The sequence below is a fragment of the Gallinula chloropus genome, assembly GCF_964237585.1.
Source record: "Gallinula chloropus genome assembly, chromosome: 3".
NCBI classification, from domain to species: domain Eukaryota; kingdom Metazoa; phylum Chordata; class Aves; order Gruiformes; family Rallidae; genus Gallinula; species Gallinula chloropus.
The window spans coordinates 14,863,550-14,882,239 of NC_140087.1; the positions used below are offsets into that span (position 1 = coordinate 14,863,550).

General features: G+C 34.4%; 1 protein-coding gene across 1 annotated transcript in view; it reads right to left on the minus strand.

Moving 5' to 3' along the window:
* Positions 1 to 18,690, minus strand: part of GRIK2 (glutamate ionotropic receptor kainate type subunit 2) — a gene marked incomplete at both ends in the record, with an annotated part of 375,780 nt that overhangs the window by 204,298 nt on the left and 152,792 nt on the right. Inside the window, 2 exons of the mRNA XM_084262244.1 lie at positions 15,675 to 15,848; positions 18,260 to 18,313. Of these exons, the coding sequence (XP_084118370.1) occupies positions 15,675 to 15,848; positions 18,260 to 18,313 (228 nt within the window). The remainder of the gene's footprint in view (positions 1 to 15,674; positions 15,849 to 18,259; positions 18,314 to 18,690) is intronic.

Below are 18,690 nucleotides of genomic sequence, written 5' to 3' on the forward strand. Positions count from 1 at the left end.
TCTCTATGGCTGGATAGCTGTAATGATCAGCAGATTTGCCTATCTTACAAAGATCACCAACATGTCTTATAAGTATCCAACACAAGCTATTTATAGTGTCTTCCAGAAAAGAATCAACTATCACTATATCATTTCTTTTACTGAATTAACTGAGCAATTGATAATAACATTCATTTCAGAAAATTATGACTGATATATTCTGTGGTTGTAAAACTTAAAATATTCTATTTGAGACAACACCGTATTCAATAAAGTTTTGCTGTAATCTGAAAAATTCACAAGCCTGTTAGGATTGAGATACAAGAAAAATAGGAAGTGATGCAGATGCTTCTCACAACACTTCTAGAAGGGTAACTTCTAGAAGAAAAGAACTGGTACTCTGGTTTACCAACTACATGCTATCTGTGTGATTAAGCTACAATTCTTCTTCATGAACACGAGTACAGCTTTCAATTTTGCAGTTCTAACTGCCACTGCTTTGAAGAGGTTCCCTCAGATCAAATAGTGATCTACAGAGCTACTGAAGATGAATATCTGAGAGGACAGTCATGAGTAGTTGTGGTGTATACATTAAAGATCATAAGATAATTCAAGTTGAAGAGATCTCAAGACTTCCAGAGTCCAACCTCTTGCTCAAAGCAAATGTCACTTCTGAGGTCAGACCCTATTGTTCAGAACTTTATCAGGTCTTGAAAACCTGCAAGGATGATTTTTGCACAGCCTCACTAAGCAATCTATTCCATTGCTTAATTTTCCTTTTTATATTCAGTCCAAATCTCTCTTCTTTCAGTTGGTCCTATGTTCACATCATGCACTGCTGGGAATAGCTTGCTCAGTCTTCTTGATAACCTTCTTGCAGGTGTGGGTTGCTGTTAGATCATTCATGAGGCTTTACTTTCCCCAGGGTAGTTCCAGCCCCTCTCCAGTCCCTCAGTCAGTAGTGGCCCTCCACTGAATTTGTTTCGGTTTATTGAGCTTCTTCCTATATGAATAAGTTACTGTATAGGTTCTATTCACGCTTCCAAATGTAAAATCTGAAATGCTTCAATATTCTGTTTGAGTCCTGAAATATTTTTCCAATCTTCTTGTATCTCCAGGAAAAAAAGAAATTGCATTCTTTATTGGGTTTATATGCTACCACATCCAATCATATAAGTCAAAGAAAATACAGCAGTGGGGTGGGGAAGGAAGCAGACCTAAATAGCACTCAAAGAATCCATTTTTAAGGGAGTAAATTCACATGAAGGAAACCTGACTATTTCATTCCATGATGAGCAATGCGTTACTCCTAGTGATCAAACTATTAAACAAAAAAAGCTTATATTAAAAAAACACCAAAAAAACAAGCCAAAAACATAAAAGTGACTTTTTAAACTATTAAAAAGCTCCAAATGAAAATATTTTTAATGTTTTCCATACATCTTACATTGAACTACATTTGGACGAATCTTAATCACTTACCTGTAATAATGCAAACTGTTTCAAAAATTAGGTAATGCATTTCAAAATTATTGCAATTTATAGAATACAAAGAAAACACCTTAGGAGTTCAGGAAAGCTGAACAAATCTTTGCAAATGAAGAGATGGGAAAACATTTTTCTCAGAGAAAATATCACTCCTAAGGAACAAATCATTAGTAAAACTTACAGCATCATAGAATCATTTTGTTTGGAAAAGGCCTTTAAGATTATCGAGTCCCACCTTTAACTTAACTCTGCCAAGTCCACCAGTCAACCATATCCCTAAATATTACATTTACATGTCTTTTAAAATCCTTCCAGGGATGATAACTCTGTCACTCTCTGGACACTATGTTCCAATTCTTGAGAAATCTTTCATTGAATATTTTTTTCCTAAACAACACCTGGTGCAACTTGAAGCTGTTTCCTCTTGTTGTATCACTTATTACTTGGGAGAAGAGACCAACAGCCACCCAGCTACAGTCTCCTTTCAAGTAGTTGTAGAGATTGTTAGGTCTGATGAGCTAATTGTTGCTTAGTTGTAGTTCCAGAAAAGTCCTTAAGTACTTTTCTGTACTAACTTTAATAGCTAGTGTCAGATAGCAAAGATTTCCTCCTGATATTCCTTTACCTGCCACTGCTCTACTGATTGACTTTCTCCCTTGATCATACTTGTAAATCAATACAGGTCCCTGACATCCTGATTTCAACCAACAGCTTATAAATAACTTCATATAGATCATCAAACCATTTTGATTCTCAAGACTATTCTAACCAAAAGTAAAAGGAACATATGCTAGTACCCACAAGATAATTAAAAGCAAACACTAATATATATATATATAAATTTTACAAACTGCTTATAATTGTACTCCTGGAATCTACTATCCTGTCTGATCATTCATTCGCGAATACATTTTTAATCAAGTATCATCCTTCAGTCTCTGGACTCACAGCTTTTTTTAAAGTAGTGTGATCTTCAGAGAACTGCTAGCAATGGTGCAAAAGCTAAATCACACTGATTTTCTACAAATAGTTTTTCCTGAATTTTATTATGTCCAAACTAAACTTCGGTATATTTACAAGCTAAACTTCCATATATACATACACGTTATTATAGTGTTTCACATTTTATAGTTTTGCTTTATTCACCTTTCATTTCTATATTACCAAATATATCCTACATATATTGTTTGTCCATTTGTAGGAAGGAAACCTAAATTATAATCTGATCTCATCAAACTCAGAGTAACTTCAATAAAATTGACAGGTACCTTTACTTTTATCTTGATACAGGTGATTTCATTAAATGAACACATATGCTTTATCTGGGTGCAGAAAAGAGCATAATCCTCTGCTATCTGTGCCTTTCTCTAGATAAATTGTAGTCACTGAATCCACAGTCATTCAGTATTCTACATTTATGTCTAACAGAATCGCCATTGACTTTTTACATTAATAGTTTTAAAAACTTAAACACTTATAAACGTTAAGAAAATATTTGTTCATAACCAAAGTAAATCTGAGGTTTATGCTCAGCCTTGCAAAGCTACATATAAAGCTCCTTATGTTTCTGAACAAACCAAAAAAAGTTTGCTTTGACATAGGTGTGCTATGACTTTTCATTTAAATAGATCTTAAAAATCTCCACATTCAAACCCCTTTAAATTGCTTTAAAACAATTTCCTAACATCAAGGAACCTATCAAGGTCCTTTGTCTAAGACAAATGTTTAGTCAACATACAGGACAAATGCGAAACAATAAAGTCGAATAAACCTAAGCATGTTCAATGCTAAAAGAAACACCAATATTCTTTAACGTATTTTGACATAAATTTCAAGAAAATGTATATTTATTTTTCTTTGTATATTTACATTCTTCATCTAGAATACTGTCCAAATATGTAACTAAACCCAGCAAATGAAGATAGGGAACCCTACTTGTATTATCATCAGCAGAGGAATATTCAGTTTTAAAGAAAAAGCTTGTGTTATTATTTTCTTCATTAATTAAAAAAAAACTGTGGCAAATCTAATCCAATCCATTTACCAATGGAAGTCATTAAGCGCATCTTTGCTTTGTACAAAGATATGAAGACCTAACTGTGCCAAAGAACAAAGAAGCCTTTCTAATTGCTCCCAGATGTTGCTATAAATCTTTCAATCCAAGAGATAAACATCTCCCTCCATGAATTTAGATGTTAGTTTTTCAATTTGTGATCATGCAGTGAACTTCAGGCTGAGGACCTTACATGCATGACAGTACTCTTTGAACAGAAACTAGTATGTCAGTGTATATATTTGCATATTCATCTAGCAGTTGAAAACAAATGCATCCAACTCTATTGTACATACTTCTATGTGCTTGATGATTTTTTCCCTCTCTTTTTTTCTTTTTTTCAAAAAAAAGGAAACTTTAAAAACATTTTCAGAGGCAGAAAGAGAGCAGAAATATTCAGGGGGGGACAGAATTTGTGAAGAACACAATTCTGCTGTATTATGCTTCACAGATGTATATTCTATTCATGGCAAAAGCATCCATCCAACAAAAAAAAGAAAAACAACCCTCAAATGAGCTTAATACTCAGAGAATTAAAAATGTTAAAACACTTTCTTCTTCAAAGTATCATTACTAAATTGGTTGCTACAAAATTTTCTATACATTTTCTTGGTATATGTATCAACAGTAGACTTAAATGTAATAAAGATGGAAGTATGTTGCTGAATTAGTTCCTCCTGCTCCTGTGTGTAACCATGAACCAGCAGTACCTGGTCCTCACGAGTGCCTTCAATAACTTGCACATCTGTTGGGAAAACACTGCAATAGCACGTAAGTTATCCATCAGATTCCTGGAATGTATTGAGAACTGCTTCCTGCTACAGCTGCTAGACATCCAAACTGAGAACAGTGCATTGCGAGATTTACACTCACAGACTGAGAAGACTTGTTTGACAACTTAACCACCAATGGCAATCTCAGATACAGAAATCATAACATTGTGGTGTTTAAGGTCCTGCTGAGCACAGTGAAGACCAGTAGTAGGACAAAGACCTGGATGTTATAAGAGCCTAATTCAGCATGCTATGAGCCCAATTGTAAGGAATTCCATGGGAAGCATCCATGGAGGGCAAAAGGTTCTACTGGGAATTATTCAAGACAGCCTCCTGGAAACACAAAAATCCATCCCTTACAACATAAAAGGAAGGTAGCAGAACAAACAAGTACCCTGATTTAACAATGAGTTTTTGGGTGTGCTTAAAAGTAAAAAGTAATCATACCAGGAATGGAAAGGTGGTCAAATATGCATCAAGGACAAGAACCTTGCTAGGGCATGCAGAGATACAGTCAGGAAGACTAAGGCTAAACTAGAACTGAAATCAGCCAAACACATCAGGAACAAGAAAGAGTTCTCCAGATACCTGACCAGTAAGCAGAAGCACAAGGAAAACAGGGTCATTGCTGAACAGTTTAATGATAACACTAAGCTGGGTGGTAAAGGGTCATGTCAGAAGGGAAAGCCACCTGAATAGGCTAGCAAGAAGTATCTGCAGTTTAAGAAATACAAGTGCAAAGATGACATAACCAACAAGCCTGGTACAGGCTAGGATCTGTGTGGCTGGGGAACAGCCTTGCTGAAAGGGGCTTGAGGATCCTGGTGGACAACCAGCTGAACTTGAGTTGGCTGTGCATCACTGTGGCAACAAAAGAAAATCAGATCCTGGTCTGCATCCACAGAGGCATTACTAACAGAGATAGAAATGTGATCATCCCACTCTACTACTCAGCATTTGTCAGGCCAAACCTAGAGTATCCTATCCAGTCTCCATAATTAAAAAAAAAAATATGGATACACTGGAGATAGTCCAAAGGAGCACCACAAAGATGAATTACAGGGCTGGAAAAACTGTCCTCTGAGGAAAGACTGAAGGACGTAGGTCTTTTCCATGGAGAAGAAAAAGTTCAGGGGGCTTCCCATCCAATATTCCAATACTTAAAAAGCAGCTGCGAAGAGGACAAAGGCTTTCTCTTCATGATGAAGAGGACAAAGGACAATGGGTACAAGGTACATCATGATAAAGAGCTTTTTTACAGTAAGAACAATCACTGGAACAACCTTTCCATAGACAAAGCAGAGTTATTACTAGAGACACAATTAGACAGGGCTCAAAATAATATGATTTTCGCTCTCTTTCCAATAAAAACTCAGACAAGATGATCTTTCAAGGTCCCATCCAACCTGACTTGTTCTACAATTTTATGAAAAGTACCATTTCAGAAAAGGTGGCCATAGGCATGCCAACATGCTCCAAGGAGCCCATGGCAGTGCAGTCAGGAAATACTGTGGACATCACCTTCCAAATTAGTCTAGTAACGTAATGAAATAACCGGCCAGCAGTCCTCCAAATGCCAGCATTTTGTTCTCTGACTTCAATTCTAGATCTACAGTACTGCAAAACTACCTGCTCAGGAAGAACTCTTAATTCCACCATTCATGCTAACATGAGTCATACTGTGTGAAGCACCCTAAAGACTATGACAGAAATTATGAACACAAGTGGCAATCCTTTTTCAGTCTCTATGACAAATGACTTAGTTCAGAAAATACAACTTTATGCTCAGAAATACCTTGAAATTCTCTCTTTGTCTTCACTCAAAATAAGAGTGAAGGAGTGTAACAAAGTAACTTAGATAAAACCATGGGGTTTTTATATGAGTGACCTTTGAAGACCCATTTAAACAAATTATAAACATCACATTAAATGCCAAAGTAGTGCATTTTACTTTAACACAACTACCAACAACTTTGATTGCTTTTTCAGCAAGAAAGCACACTGAACATCTTGTTGGACTGAGGTATTTATCAAGAACTCAATAAACAGGTGGATTGAAAACACATCCATTAACTACATATGGAAAAAGAGAAAAAATTAGATTTTTTTTAATAAAAAATATTGAAATAAGTTACATGCACAGAATATCCTTTGCAAAATGTTTTCCTAGTTTCACCACTAGGCTTGAATAAATTCTTATATAGCATCAACATCAGGATTTCCTTAAAAAAGTTTTCCAGACATAACATAGCCTATGAAATACCCAACAGCCTCATCTCTGCTATTAATATACCACACATATACATAGGCCTTGCAAAGTGGAAGCATGAAGAATATAAAAACAGTAATATCTGAAATCTGTTTCACAGGAATATGATAGTGAATTCTCTTCAGTGCATTCAGTGCTTTTTTTTCACCTATTTCCTATGCTGAATGTAGCTTGGGACAGCAGAGGCCTTGGATTCACAAAGAAAATATTTAATGATGAAAGTACATTAATTTTGTTTCCAGCCTGACATAACGATATTCACATGCAGATTCAGGTTGATGCATGAATTTTCCTAGGTACTCTTTAATAGGTCTGCATGTGTGCTTGTGGCAACTGTTCTCTCAATAGACTATTTAAGTTGAAAACATATTCACTGCTACAGTTCTAGTTAGGAGGCTGATTAAGTGGTCTAAATGCAGGCATACAGTACGATTTTTAATATTCAAGCATACGTGAAGCATCCGCAAAAGGTAGGCAGACATGAGTTTGGATTTATAGGAGACCTATGGTCTTCCGGAGGGGTAAGTAGAGGCCAGGAACAATATCCAGTGGCATCTGGAAAGTGCTAAAATTGGGTTTATGATTTGGATAAAAAACAGTATTATTCCTTACAAAAATGAATTTAAGAAATTACTGTATACCTTATCTGGAGTCCTAGTGAAGTCTGTGTGTACTATAGGAATGCTTAAACTAGGTATGAAGAGGGAATGGAATAAAATGATGCTTTCTGAGGTTGAGTGAGTAGTTCAGAGATTTCAACTTGAGTTGATGGGGAAAGAGTGTAGAGATCAATGGGACAGTGATGGGCTTAGGGATGTTGTTGTTCTAGGTGATTACAGGGAAAAAAAAATCTCTGGATTGTCCTGTAGGACCTCGTGAGGACTCCTAGGAGGAGGTACCATTGCCTATTGCCCACCCAAAATCTTCTTGTGTCCTTTGAGGGATACCTACACCTACTGCCTCCCTAAAGTGTCTTTGTACTAATGTGTGCAGCATGGGAAATAAACAGGAAGAGTTAGAGATCTTTGTGCAAAGCCACAATCTCATTGCAATAATGGGACAGCTTGGATGACTGGAATGCTGTTATGGATGGCTACCTGCTATTTAGGAAAGATAGGCTGAGGGACACCTATCTGTGCAAGCTATCCTAGGGAACCTGCTTTGGCAGGGGAGTTGGACTTCATCTCTGGGGTCCCTTCCAACCCCTACAATTCTGTGAATCTGTGAACCTGTTTAAAATTAGAAATAGAGTGCTGCAACTTAAGCAGCAAAAACGTATTTACAGGGAGAAGTAATATATTTTATTAGACAAATCTATATACATTTGGAAATGGAAAAAAAAGGGAAAAACATTCAAGCACATGCCCTTTCAGGTCTTTAACAGAGAGGATGGTATACCCAGAAGCGCTTTCTTTCTACCAGCCCTTTCAGTCAGTCTAGCACTCAACATTAATCAGTAACAGAAAGAAATAACACACGCTTGTTTTTCATAAGTCAGAAGTACGTAATGAAGACACCCAGAGCTTACCAAACTACACCCAAATTAACCACATGAATATTCAGAAAAAAATATTTACATATGACTTTCACTCTTTTTCATTCCATTACGGTATATAGTATTTAATACTTCATTGGGTGTGGGAATCAACTCTTCAGTTCATCCGAATTACCATACATGTAGCAAACTAAGCGTTGTCCAGATTACACCAGATTTTACCCAGAAAATACTTTTAAACCTCATTATTCAGTTGAGTATATACCAGCCCTAACAGGCAGTGCCACTGTGAAGCTGACAAGCACACAATAAAGGCTAAATTGATGGTCCCATCTCTCCACAAATTGAATGATTTATATTTCTGCTCATCCTAGCATGGCTACACTGTCACCATTCCACATCCTACAACCGTAGCGATAATGATTGCTGCAGTTGCTCATTTCTGCAAATAAGTCTGCTGATTACAAGCTTTAATTCATTAGGCTGCTCCTAAAGGCAGCGTTCTTTAACCACTACAGCAAAGAAACAGAGTAAAAGCAGTCTTGCTTTAGGTTACTTTTCCTGAAAAGTTACAATAAATACAGTGGATAACTAAATTTAACTGAATTTCAGAACGCATATCATAAGAAAGCTATCATCTTTGAGAGATTACAGTAGGCATACTGGGTCATAGTCCTCAGGCTTTACATTTCATACAGTGCAGACACTTCGATGTTTTGTGAGAAGAGGCACTTAAGTTCCTCTTTCAAAAACCAACCTGTGCTTCATTTAGTCTTCTGGACCGCATAGGGAACTTGTGCAGATTGTGCAAACTGTGTCCTTCCCCTACTTGCTGGCACACTGGGCTCCTATTACTTTATAAAGATGTAGCAGGAGAATTCTAACATGAAAGCATATAAATCCATGTTAATCTTACTATATTTATAAATATATGCATAAATCCTCAAATCACATCTGGAATAATTCTATGAAGTCTTCCATAGGAGAGAAGCTGCAGTTTCTGCTAAATGCCACACAACACTTGGGCGTATCTTCCTTCGGGATAGGATTGCAAGTTTCTGATAGATCCTGATTCCGAAAATACCAAAACTACATGAAGGAGTCAAATATTTAATAACGTATTCTATTCTCAAAATAGCTGACATATCATTTCTAAAACATCTTACAGCATGAAATCCTGCATAGTCCCTAAACTCATGAAGTTAACTGTGCCTAAGGGAGATTCCTAGCTTGTAATGCAGTAATAAGTAATTGTTTAGTATTTCCTTTGAAGTACACATTTGCTGCCACAGTGTTTTACTAAACACATCTCATCAGCAAATCCAGAAAATTCCTTTTGCTAAAGGGATAATTATAAAGCTGTCTACATAACAAGCTATTGCCTTTGAAGCTCTAAATCAGAGTATGAGTCTGTATTTATATAATGAACTTTTTTTTTTATTGTTGTGGATCTTTTCACCCTCAGGAACCTCAACAGCACCTTTTTCCTCATAAAATCATTTTGTCCATTCATAGTGCCTGCTAGCAGTTACTAAAATATTATTTAATTAGTTATCTCATATATAACTGTTAATTCAGTATTGTTAGGTAGAGATAAGAAATTGCAGTTTCACAAATACGCTTTTACTGTTAACAGAAATAAATGACTAATTTGCAACAAGTTATTCAACAAATTGGAAGTCTTATCTTCTATAAAATAATGTCATTACTAAATTAAAGAGATTACCATTTCAAATCAAGAGTATAGCAAGTACAAAATAATGTGGGGGTTTTTTTTAAATCAAAATATACTCTAAGGAATTAGCAAGAATATAAAGCAGCTGTAGATTCTATTAGCAATGCCCAAGAAACACCTAAAATTCATTAAAGCACGAATTGAATCAGCTTAAAAATACTTTGCTTGCAATGAATGTAATTTTCCCCCCAAGTAACTATAAAAGTCTATTTACCTGAAGTAAAACAAAACATAATTTTAGAACTGTATATCTTACTGCAGTTTCTACCCAGCATAACCACCTCACTATCTGTATTAGTTTATGCAGCCATTGAAAATCCTGAAATCAAGGATGAAGACAAGTCAAACTCTGGAACTGTGCTGAAAGAAAATGTTGAATGACACCGTAATTTTTTTTGCTTCCTTTGCCAGGAAAGCAATACAGTGAAATTTGGAGAACACTGCATACAACTAATAAATTAAGTCACGAAACAAAAATAGATTTAAAAATAAACTAAACTAAGTATACAAAACACTGGTCGTGATAGTAGAAAATATTTCAAGATTTTATCTCCTCGATTTTTTGAGTTACTAATTAAGAGCTTAATTTTAACACTGGTTCAAATCTAGTCTCTTCTTTCGTCACTACTGTATTTTTTTATTCACACTTTTCCTTGGCTAATTTTGTTCATCTAAACCTTGATTAAAATGGATCAGACACCTAAATTCAAATTCTTGTGGTTTTTTTTTGTTGTGTGGTTTTTTTTGTTTTTGGTTTTGGTTTTTTTTTGTGGGATTTGGGGGGGCTGGGCAGGGTGTAGATTTTTTTGTTTGGCTTAATTTTGGTTTGGTATCCTGTCCGAGTAGGTCACTGAACCTGGGAAATAGACACTTGTCTTTCATAGAAGTAGAAGAGTGTCTTCAATATCATTCAGGTCAAATTATCTCACACAGAAGTTATCTTTTTCCTGAAAAAAAAATCATCAGGTCTTAGTTATGTCGTGATAAAAAAAAAAAAAAACCTTATTCATGTTTTCTAGCTCTAGATTTTAAAGTTTCAGATAACCTTTAAACTACAAGTGTATTGGTATCCTTTACCATCATAATCTCTTCCAATCTTTTCTGTAATGGAAAAAAAAAGTATATTTTCCAACAGCTTAACCAAATTAGTTTAACAAAAGTAAGCCAAAGAGGCTCTGGTGATTATTGGACTCTTTCATCTGATTACAGTGAGCCATTTAACATGGCATTCATTCATTGGTCCTATTCATGACAGTGGCTTAGGATTTTTCAAATTAATTTAATGCAACTGAAAACACACCATAATTGTTCAGCCATACTCACTCTTCCATCATTTTTTCCTTGACAATTTTTTGTCTTACCATTGGATTCAACAAAACTTCTGAGAATATTAAGCATAATTGCAAAGCTGAGAAGGTGAATATTCAGATAAACTAGACTTCACAAGGCAATATACAAACCAAACCATTGAAAGGTCACTTAGTAGAATTTTCAGAGGAGACAGAGAATAAGGAATATATGTGTCCTCCAAGTCTTTGAATGTACAAATATGGACAGCTAATTAGGGGGAAACACCTATGCATTTACAAATCCATCACTACTCTTTCTTTCGTTCCCATTCTCAAAATCCTATGGAATTATAACTTCAGCATTTTTACTGCAACCCTCAATATCACACAATGATAAAGGTTGGAAAGAACCTTTGGAGATAATCTAGTTCAATGCCTAGCTTAAAAATTAATTTACTAGACAGCTCTGTGGAGTGAATACATTTAAATATTCTGTCAATGAAGGACAATGTATGAATATAGCATTCTTCCTGGTCAGTTTTGCATTTTTTTACACTATATATTTGAAGAAAATATCCTTGTATCTATTCTCCTTATCTGAGTAAGTTTATACACCAGCTTTTAAAAATTTTAAAACTTTATTCATAAAATCTCATCCCTCTTTTGGTTTTTTTTGAATCAGATTAAAATCTCATGCACAGAAATGAAACATCCTGCTATGCTACAAATCCCTACATTTTCACCCTCAGTATTCAGTATCACCCTATAATTTATTATACTGAATTTTTACTTGCTAAGAAATACTGTCTCATAGTGGAGACCATCTAAGTTTGAAAAGCACACTATCTCCAAAAAATAAATGAGAAATTTAAAAATATGTAAAAAATAAAGATAATTAAGAGTGTGAAGAGAAAGTGCACAACTACATAATCCTCCATTCTTTTAGTAAGTCTGCAAAACATATCAGACCCAAACTATGATTTTTTGGAGGAAACATTTTAATATTGACCTTAGCTACAGCATTCATCAAGCATCACAGCACTTGCCTGTACCTGACATATACAGCTATCAAAGTGAATACTATAGAATTAAGTTAGGATAGAAAAAAGTATACTATTTTCTACATAAGATGAAAGCAGATAGCTAAATAAGATGATAGGCAAAAGCAATTAGTAAGGAAAACTTTCATTAATGAAGCAGCAGAGCTTGTTAGGTCATCTTAATTATGCATGCTAAATTCTGACTTGAGGCACAGAAAACTGTGAAAGATTAATAGACGTAGAGGAAAAGAATTCAGAATCCATATCACTTTATTCATGCTCCACTTTGCTTGGTCTGAATCGTGGTTGTCATAGATAAACATAGAAGTGCATTTAGGCTCAAGGGGATTTTTTTTTGTTTTCCTTTCTGCATGGTATTTGTACAGGTTTGAAAATAAGAAGTCCGGTATACTAAAGTAAAGTTTTTTGAAAATAGAATTTCACTACTCTGTTTTCCAGAACACCTTTCCATTAATAAAATACAGATAACAATACTGCTCGAATTTAACAAAAATACTCAATTTTCATAATTAAGTAGTTTTTCCATCTTGAAGGAAAATCCAATTTACTTAATTTTTCTCCAGGCTAAATTAGGATGAATGCTTTCAAATGTAACTTTTTTAAGAAATAAAAGCTAAATTTGATAAATGTTTTTATTTCATTCTGGTTGATATGGGTTTGTTTTGGTTGATAAACACCAGCTGACTCAAGGCTCAACCTGCTGCTGACCAAGACCAAGAAAATCACTGATGGTCATAGTGCCTCCTTGAATCTCATACAAGAGAAAAAAGAAATGCAAGGAGCTTCATTTTGCCACCAGAGAAGGGAGTGAGAAGATATAAGAAATTCTGAAAACACCAAGGCCAGTGAAGGGGAAAGGGGAGGGAAGAATGAGGCACTCCAGGTGCTGGAGAGATTCCCCTGCAGTGCATGGAGAAGACCATGGTGAAGCAGGCTGTCTCCCTACAGCCCATGGAAAATGACAGAGAGCAGAGATCCCATCTACTACCCATGATGAAGCCCCGTGCTGGAGCAAGTGTGGACACCTACAGGATGGTGTTGATTTGTAACATTCTAACACAAGGCTCTATTTCAGACTAGTTTCAGTCTGTATTACAACCTGCAATGTTAAAATACTGTCAAGACAGGTTGCCTCAACAGAACCACAGGTTTCTATACCTGAATCAATCATACATTTTGTGATACAAAAAAAAAAAAAGAAAAAAACCCACCCAAATATTCATTTTGGTGACATACAACTCCAAATATTTACCTTGGAGCAAGCCTGAAAACTTTAGTGATGCTATTCAAGTTCTTTTGATTTGAATGCTGTTCATATATTATAATTAGCTAGTTTATGGACAGAAATGTGCATGACTTTACTTTTATGCACCAGCTTCCACGGCCCTGTAAAAGATGTATAGGAAACCAAACTATCGGAATGACTGAGCAATAAATAAATAAACCCCTCTTAATACCGTCTGGCAGCTGAGCAAGCCATACCTGGTGCTTTTTATTTTAATATTTAGTACATTCAGGGTTCTCATAGATGAAGCAAGTTGAAAAGCTAAGAGCCACCCATGCTGCCCACAGCCTAACTTTAAAAATGTGCATTTTGAACTCCTAACAAGTTAATTTAGGATGAGAAACAGGGAAATGCATGAATTAATGGATACCAGCCAGATTGAGACAGATTAGAGACACTTTGAATTTTATTTCCAAACATATAAAAAGCTAATGAAAAAAAGTTTTATGTGTTGCTGAATTAAGCTAGGAAGTGCAGCCTTGAGTGATAATTCATTACAAAGTTCATTCTTGTTTGAAAAAGCTCCATCTTTGGATTTAAAATAGGCAAAGATTTTATCCATTCTTTCATTGGGACTTTTTCACCCACTAGTAACAAGAAGAAACAAGGACACTATGAGAAAGAGAAACATTACAACTAATTCTACTAGTAAGAAAGATTAAATATTGCAACAAATTGGTCTTTGACTTTTTTAATGGAATTTTCTAAAAACATTTCTTATTATCTGTGACAGAATTATTAACATATTCCTGTACTTTATTACAAGAAACAATGATCATAGTATGTGCCAGTTCCATATGATCTTTACTTTTAAAAGCCCTATACATTTCTTTCTATCTGTTTAGGAAGAGGATGGTGATTCAGAAATGATCAAATCAAATAAAGATCCCCAAGAGTACTCAGAAAAAAAGACCATTAGAGATATATTTGAATAGCGACACATTTAGACTTTTATTGATATGAGGATAAGCACCACTTTGATAATCCTCAAATCAATAAAACAATATGAAAGGACCAATCTGTTAGTACGGAAATCATAGTAGCAAAGTCTGTTCAAAAGAGTAGACCACAGACTTCCACATGAATTCTATGTATCATATTAAAAGTATTCTAACAGTTTGATTTCAAAGTCACCAATTACTTCAGACTTTAATAGAAATCATAACTAGTTGAATCTCACAAGCATGTATATAAGCAAACCTTTCATCAGTCTGTAAATAAAACGTGTAGTCTGACAGACAATATGGCAAATATTTCCAACATCTCCACAGATTTCTGAAGTCACAGAAAGAACAAAGCCAACTGTACTGTAGGTACTCTCCAAAATCATTGAACTGGTTTAATGTCTTTGTTTTATGAATAAGTCAACATGTATTAAATAAGAAAATGATTAGATATGGTAGAATTTATTAAATAGTTTAAATTTGGTTTTCCAAAGCCTATAAAAACAATTTTACAAAACCCTAAAGGGAGAGTGAAGTGTAAGGAGTAACCTTGAAACAAAGGAACTGAAATCAGTCGGATCCACACTCAAAAATTTGACTTAGAACATTCCGAAGAGAGAAGATTAAATTTTATGCCTACTTTTCATCACATTGGGAGACTACAGGTCAGATAATTATGAGGAAAATTACATACTAATTAGAGAATTATACAAATCTACAGAAAATAAAACGGAACTCTATGAAACCTCAATAAGAAAATGCAATGTCAGAGTTAAATTGATAGTTTTAACTCCCTTATGAAGACTAAGTTGATTTACATATGTTTCAAAAATCAGAGAAACATAAACACCAACAGAGTTTATAAACTCATAACTCCCTGGTTTTACACTATCAGAAATCAGTTAGTCTTCACTGAGGTCTCTAAATGATCAGTTATACTAACCTGAATTTTTTATTTGGCAAATTCTCACATTTCAGGTGTTTTCATACCTGATTTATATATAATAATACCCCTTTATGCTGAGTATTACATAATTGGCATGGAATACCCTTTTTGGCCAGTTTGGGTCACGTGTCCTGGCTGTGTCCCCTCCCAGCTTCCCGGGTGCCCTCCCCATTTTCTCCTTAGAAGGGAAAAATGAACAACTGAAAACATCAGCGTGTTATCAGCACTGCTCTCAGCTAACTCCCAAACACAGCATCCCACCAGATGCTAGAAAGAAAATTAACTGTATTCTAGCCAAAACCAGCACACTTCACAAATATATACAAAAAAAACCAAACTAAACTCTGTTATTCATACCGTCATAAATCCATCCAGCAAACCTGAATCAGGCTTAGGAGGTGCTTGCAATCGCTCCATAGACCATTTTTCAATGATAGATGACACCTGGGTATTTTCGGTGTTTAGAATTCTGAATCCAGTCATATTAACACCACTATACCGGTAGGGTTCCACATCTAAGGCAAAAAGATCCTGGAAAAAATTATCATTGTATCAATTCTCTGCGAAACCTGAACACATTGATCTTAGGGGTAAATGTATATGGCTTTAAATTTTACCAAAAGTATTTTCCGCAACTATCAATCATACTTTCAAACATGGATGTATCTTTATTTAGGAATTTATCTTTGCAAGAATAAACTATGACTATTAATATTTTTTCAAGACTTAAGTAAGTATGTGTGTTTATATTTAGCCCACAACACACACAGAGGGAAATATAAATAAAAAGAAGGAAATCAAATTTTAGATCAAGCAATAAACTCAAGATTATCCCAATTCTTTGATAGAATACATAGAAACAATGTAGAACATGTACTGGACTTCAGGAAACTCAGGATTAAGATCAAGTTTGGAACATGAAGGCAGGGGAGAAATTGAGGAAGGAAAAAAAATCATGACTATCTAGACCTAGATATATGCATCATAAATTGAATTTCATTTGGTTTATTTTCTATTTCCTTTTGGATCATTTTAAGTGACATAATGAAGATGATATGTAAGACATTATTGAACATATAATTTCTTCACATTATTCATACTTAGTTATTTATCTCAATTTTATTTATGTTTTGCTCTCAGTTTAATATATTTTAAGTTTCCATGAAATGGCATTGTTAGGTGTAACACATGCCTTTTGGTTACTGGATAGAACTGAAGATTAACTAATGGACTACAGAAAACCAGAGTATAATTCACAGTCACTATTTGATATTATAATTACTAGTTATAAATAAAAACATCTTCCATATATAATGCCCAAGACATAAAGGTATCAAAATATATTAAACTTATTAATTAAAAATAACCAAATTCATGTTCTTTCTAAAGAAATATTACATTTTATTGCAAAGGAAACATAACTAGAATGTTGTAACTTCTTTCCCTTTAAAATTTCTGGGTTTACTGTGCAAGAAGTCGTCAGAACCTCAAGAGTCATTATGTGATCCAAACACATTCATGTTGGAATATAACAAATATGTACAACAATATTATGGACATATTATAAATACACACAGGGATATGTATTGGTGAACTACTGCATTAGGCCTGAATCAGTCAAGAGGAGAATACGCAGAAGACTGTTGTAAACACTGGCTGTTTTATTTGACAGGACAGCAATTAATATATAAAAACTAAATTCTGATGTAATTTCCAAAGCTACACTGAAAAAACAAAATCTATCAGCTGTTTGTGCACATTAAATTATCCATTTATATCTCCAAGGCTATATAACGTTTGTTTCTCCTAATAAAAGTGCTAATATTCAAATGAGGAAAAAAGAATGACAGAAAATCCTTATTTTTAAACAAAGCTTTAAAAATAAAAATTAAATATCAATGGACATTACACTAAGTGATATGCAATTTGCACCAATAAAAAAATGATAATTTAAAAAAACGATAATTTAAAAAAACATCCCTTGAAATATCTATAATCCATTTTCATAGACGCGTGAGGGTATTTCTTTTGCATGCAATCCTAAATCTGTAACAGAGTTTACTCTTCTAAAAGAACGTATGGTGCCTTTACAGCTAAAATGAAAATCAAAAAAATATTTTGCTCTCTATTTAACAAGTTACATTCATGTTTTTCATCTACTTTCCATTAATTTCTATTTAGAGATTCTGAGATAAACTTTCCATCCTACCTCAAAGGACTAACTTCCATAAGGACCCAAACATGTATGTGATTTTTAACATGGGTCACTTCAAGCATGGTTTTACCAAGGCACATCTATCTTATGTTTGAAATGACCTTGAAGAATCTTAACGAACTGCAATTTGAATAGGTAAATTTAAGCACAATGGAAAACAGATAAATGTGCAACTAAGTAATATTTTACCAATTTTAAACATGACATGCTGTGGTGAGTAGCAGAAAATATCTTCACATACATGTCTGTGATGTTCTATAAAAGCATGAACATTTTAAATGTTGGTTTATTGCAAATGTTAAATCTGAAGGGTCCAAGAATGATCAAATTCCTTCTTCGTTACTTTTACAGTGAACACCAAAGAATAATGCATAATACACGTGCCTAAAAAGCTCACATGGACTGTTAAAGAAAATGTTGCTGATCACACAAATTTATTCAGGAATCACTGAAGAACTACCTTGTAAAGGTAGTAGCTTGAAAGTTAAAAACTGCAGTACTACAGACCCAGTGGCTTTTTTGTGTTGGCCACTTTCCAGGGAACACTGCTGAACAGTAATTAAACTATCCTGATGAGTTTTCACTGAAAGTAGGAGCACTCATCAGAGAAAACACCTTGTACTCACATCCCATTCCAGAGAGACCTTTTTCACTTTGTCATGTAACATAATTAAGCAAAGTAACATCTTTGTTAGATGCCAGAAGTATGTTTTTATAAGCCACTTACCAGTGTGGTAAAGATATAGTGATAGTATTCTGTCATCATTCCCATAGCCAAAGCCTTAAAAAAAATAAACAAAAGATTAATTTTTCTGAGGTCACATAATACATTTTTATCACACTTACATGGCAAATGAAAAGCTGCAAAAGAACACTACCGGGATCAGACTATAGGGTTGGAATTACACTAAAATTAGGTCAAGCAAGTCATTTGCTAGCAGTTAGAGCAGATTACTGACTATTAAAGGAATTTATGAACCAGATCATCCGATAGAAAGAATATTATTAGACTGTTTAGTGCAGTAAATGTGAAAGAGGCTTATAGTTTTACATATTAATAGATGCATTAAGTTGCCACACAAAATTTAAGTTCACAATATTTTCATTCATTATTGAATCCAACCCTTAAAAAGAATAACCTAATAGGAAATATTTTTT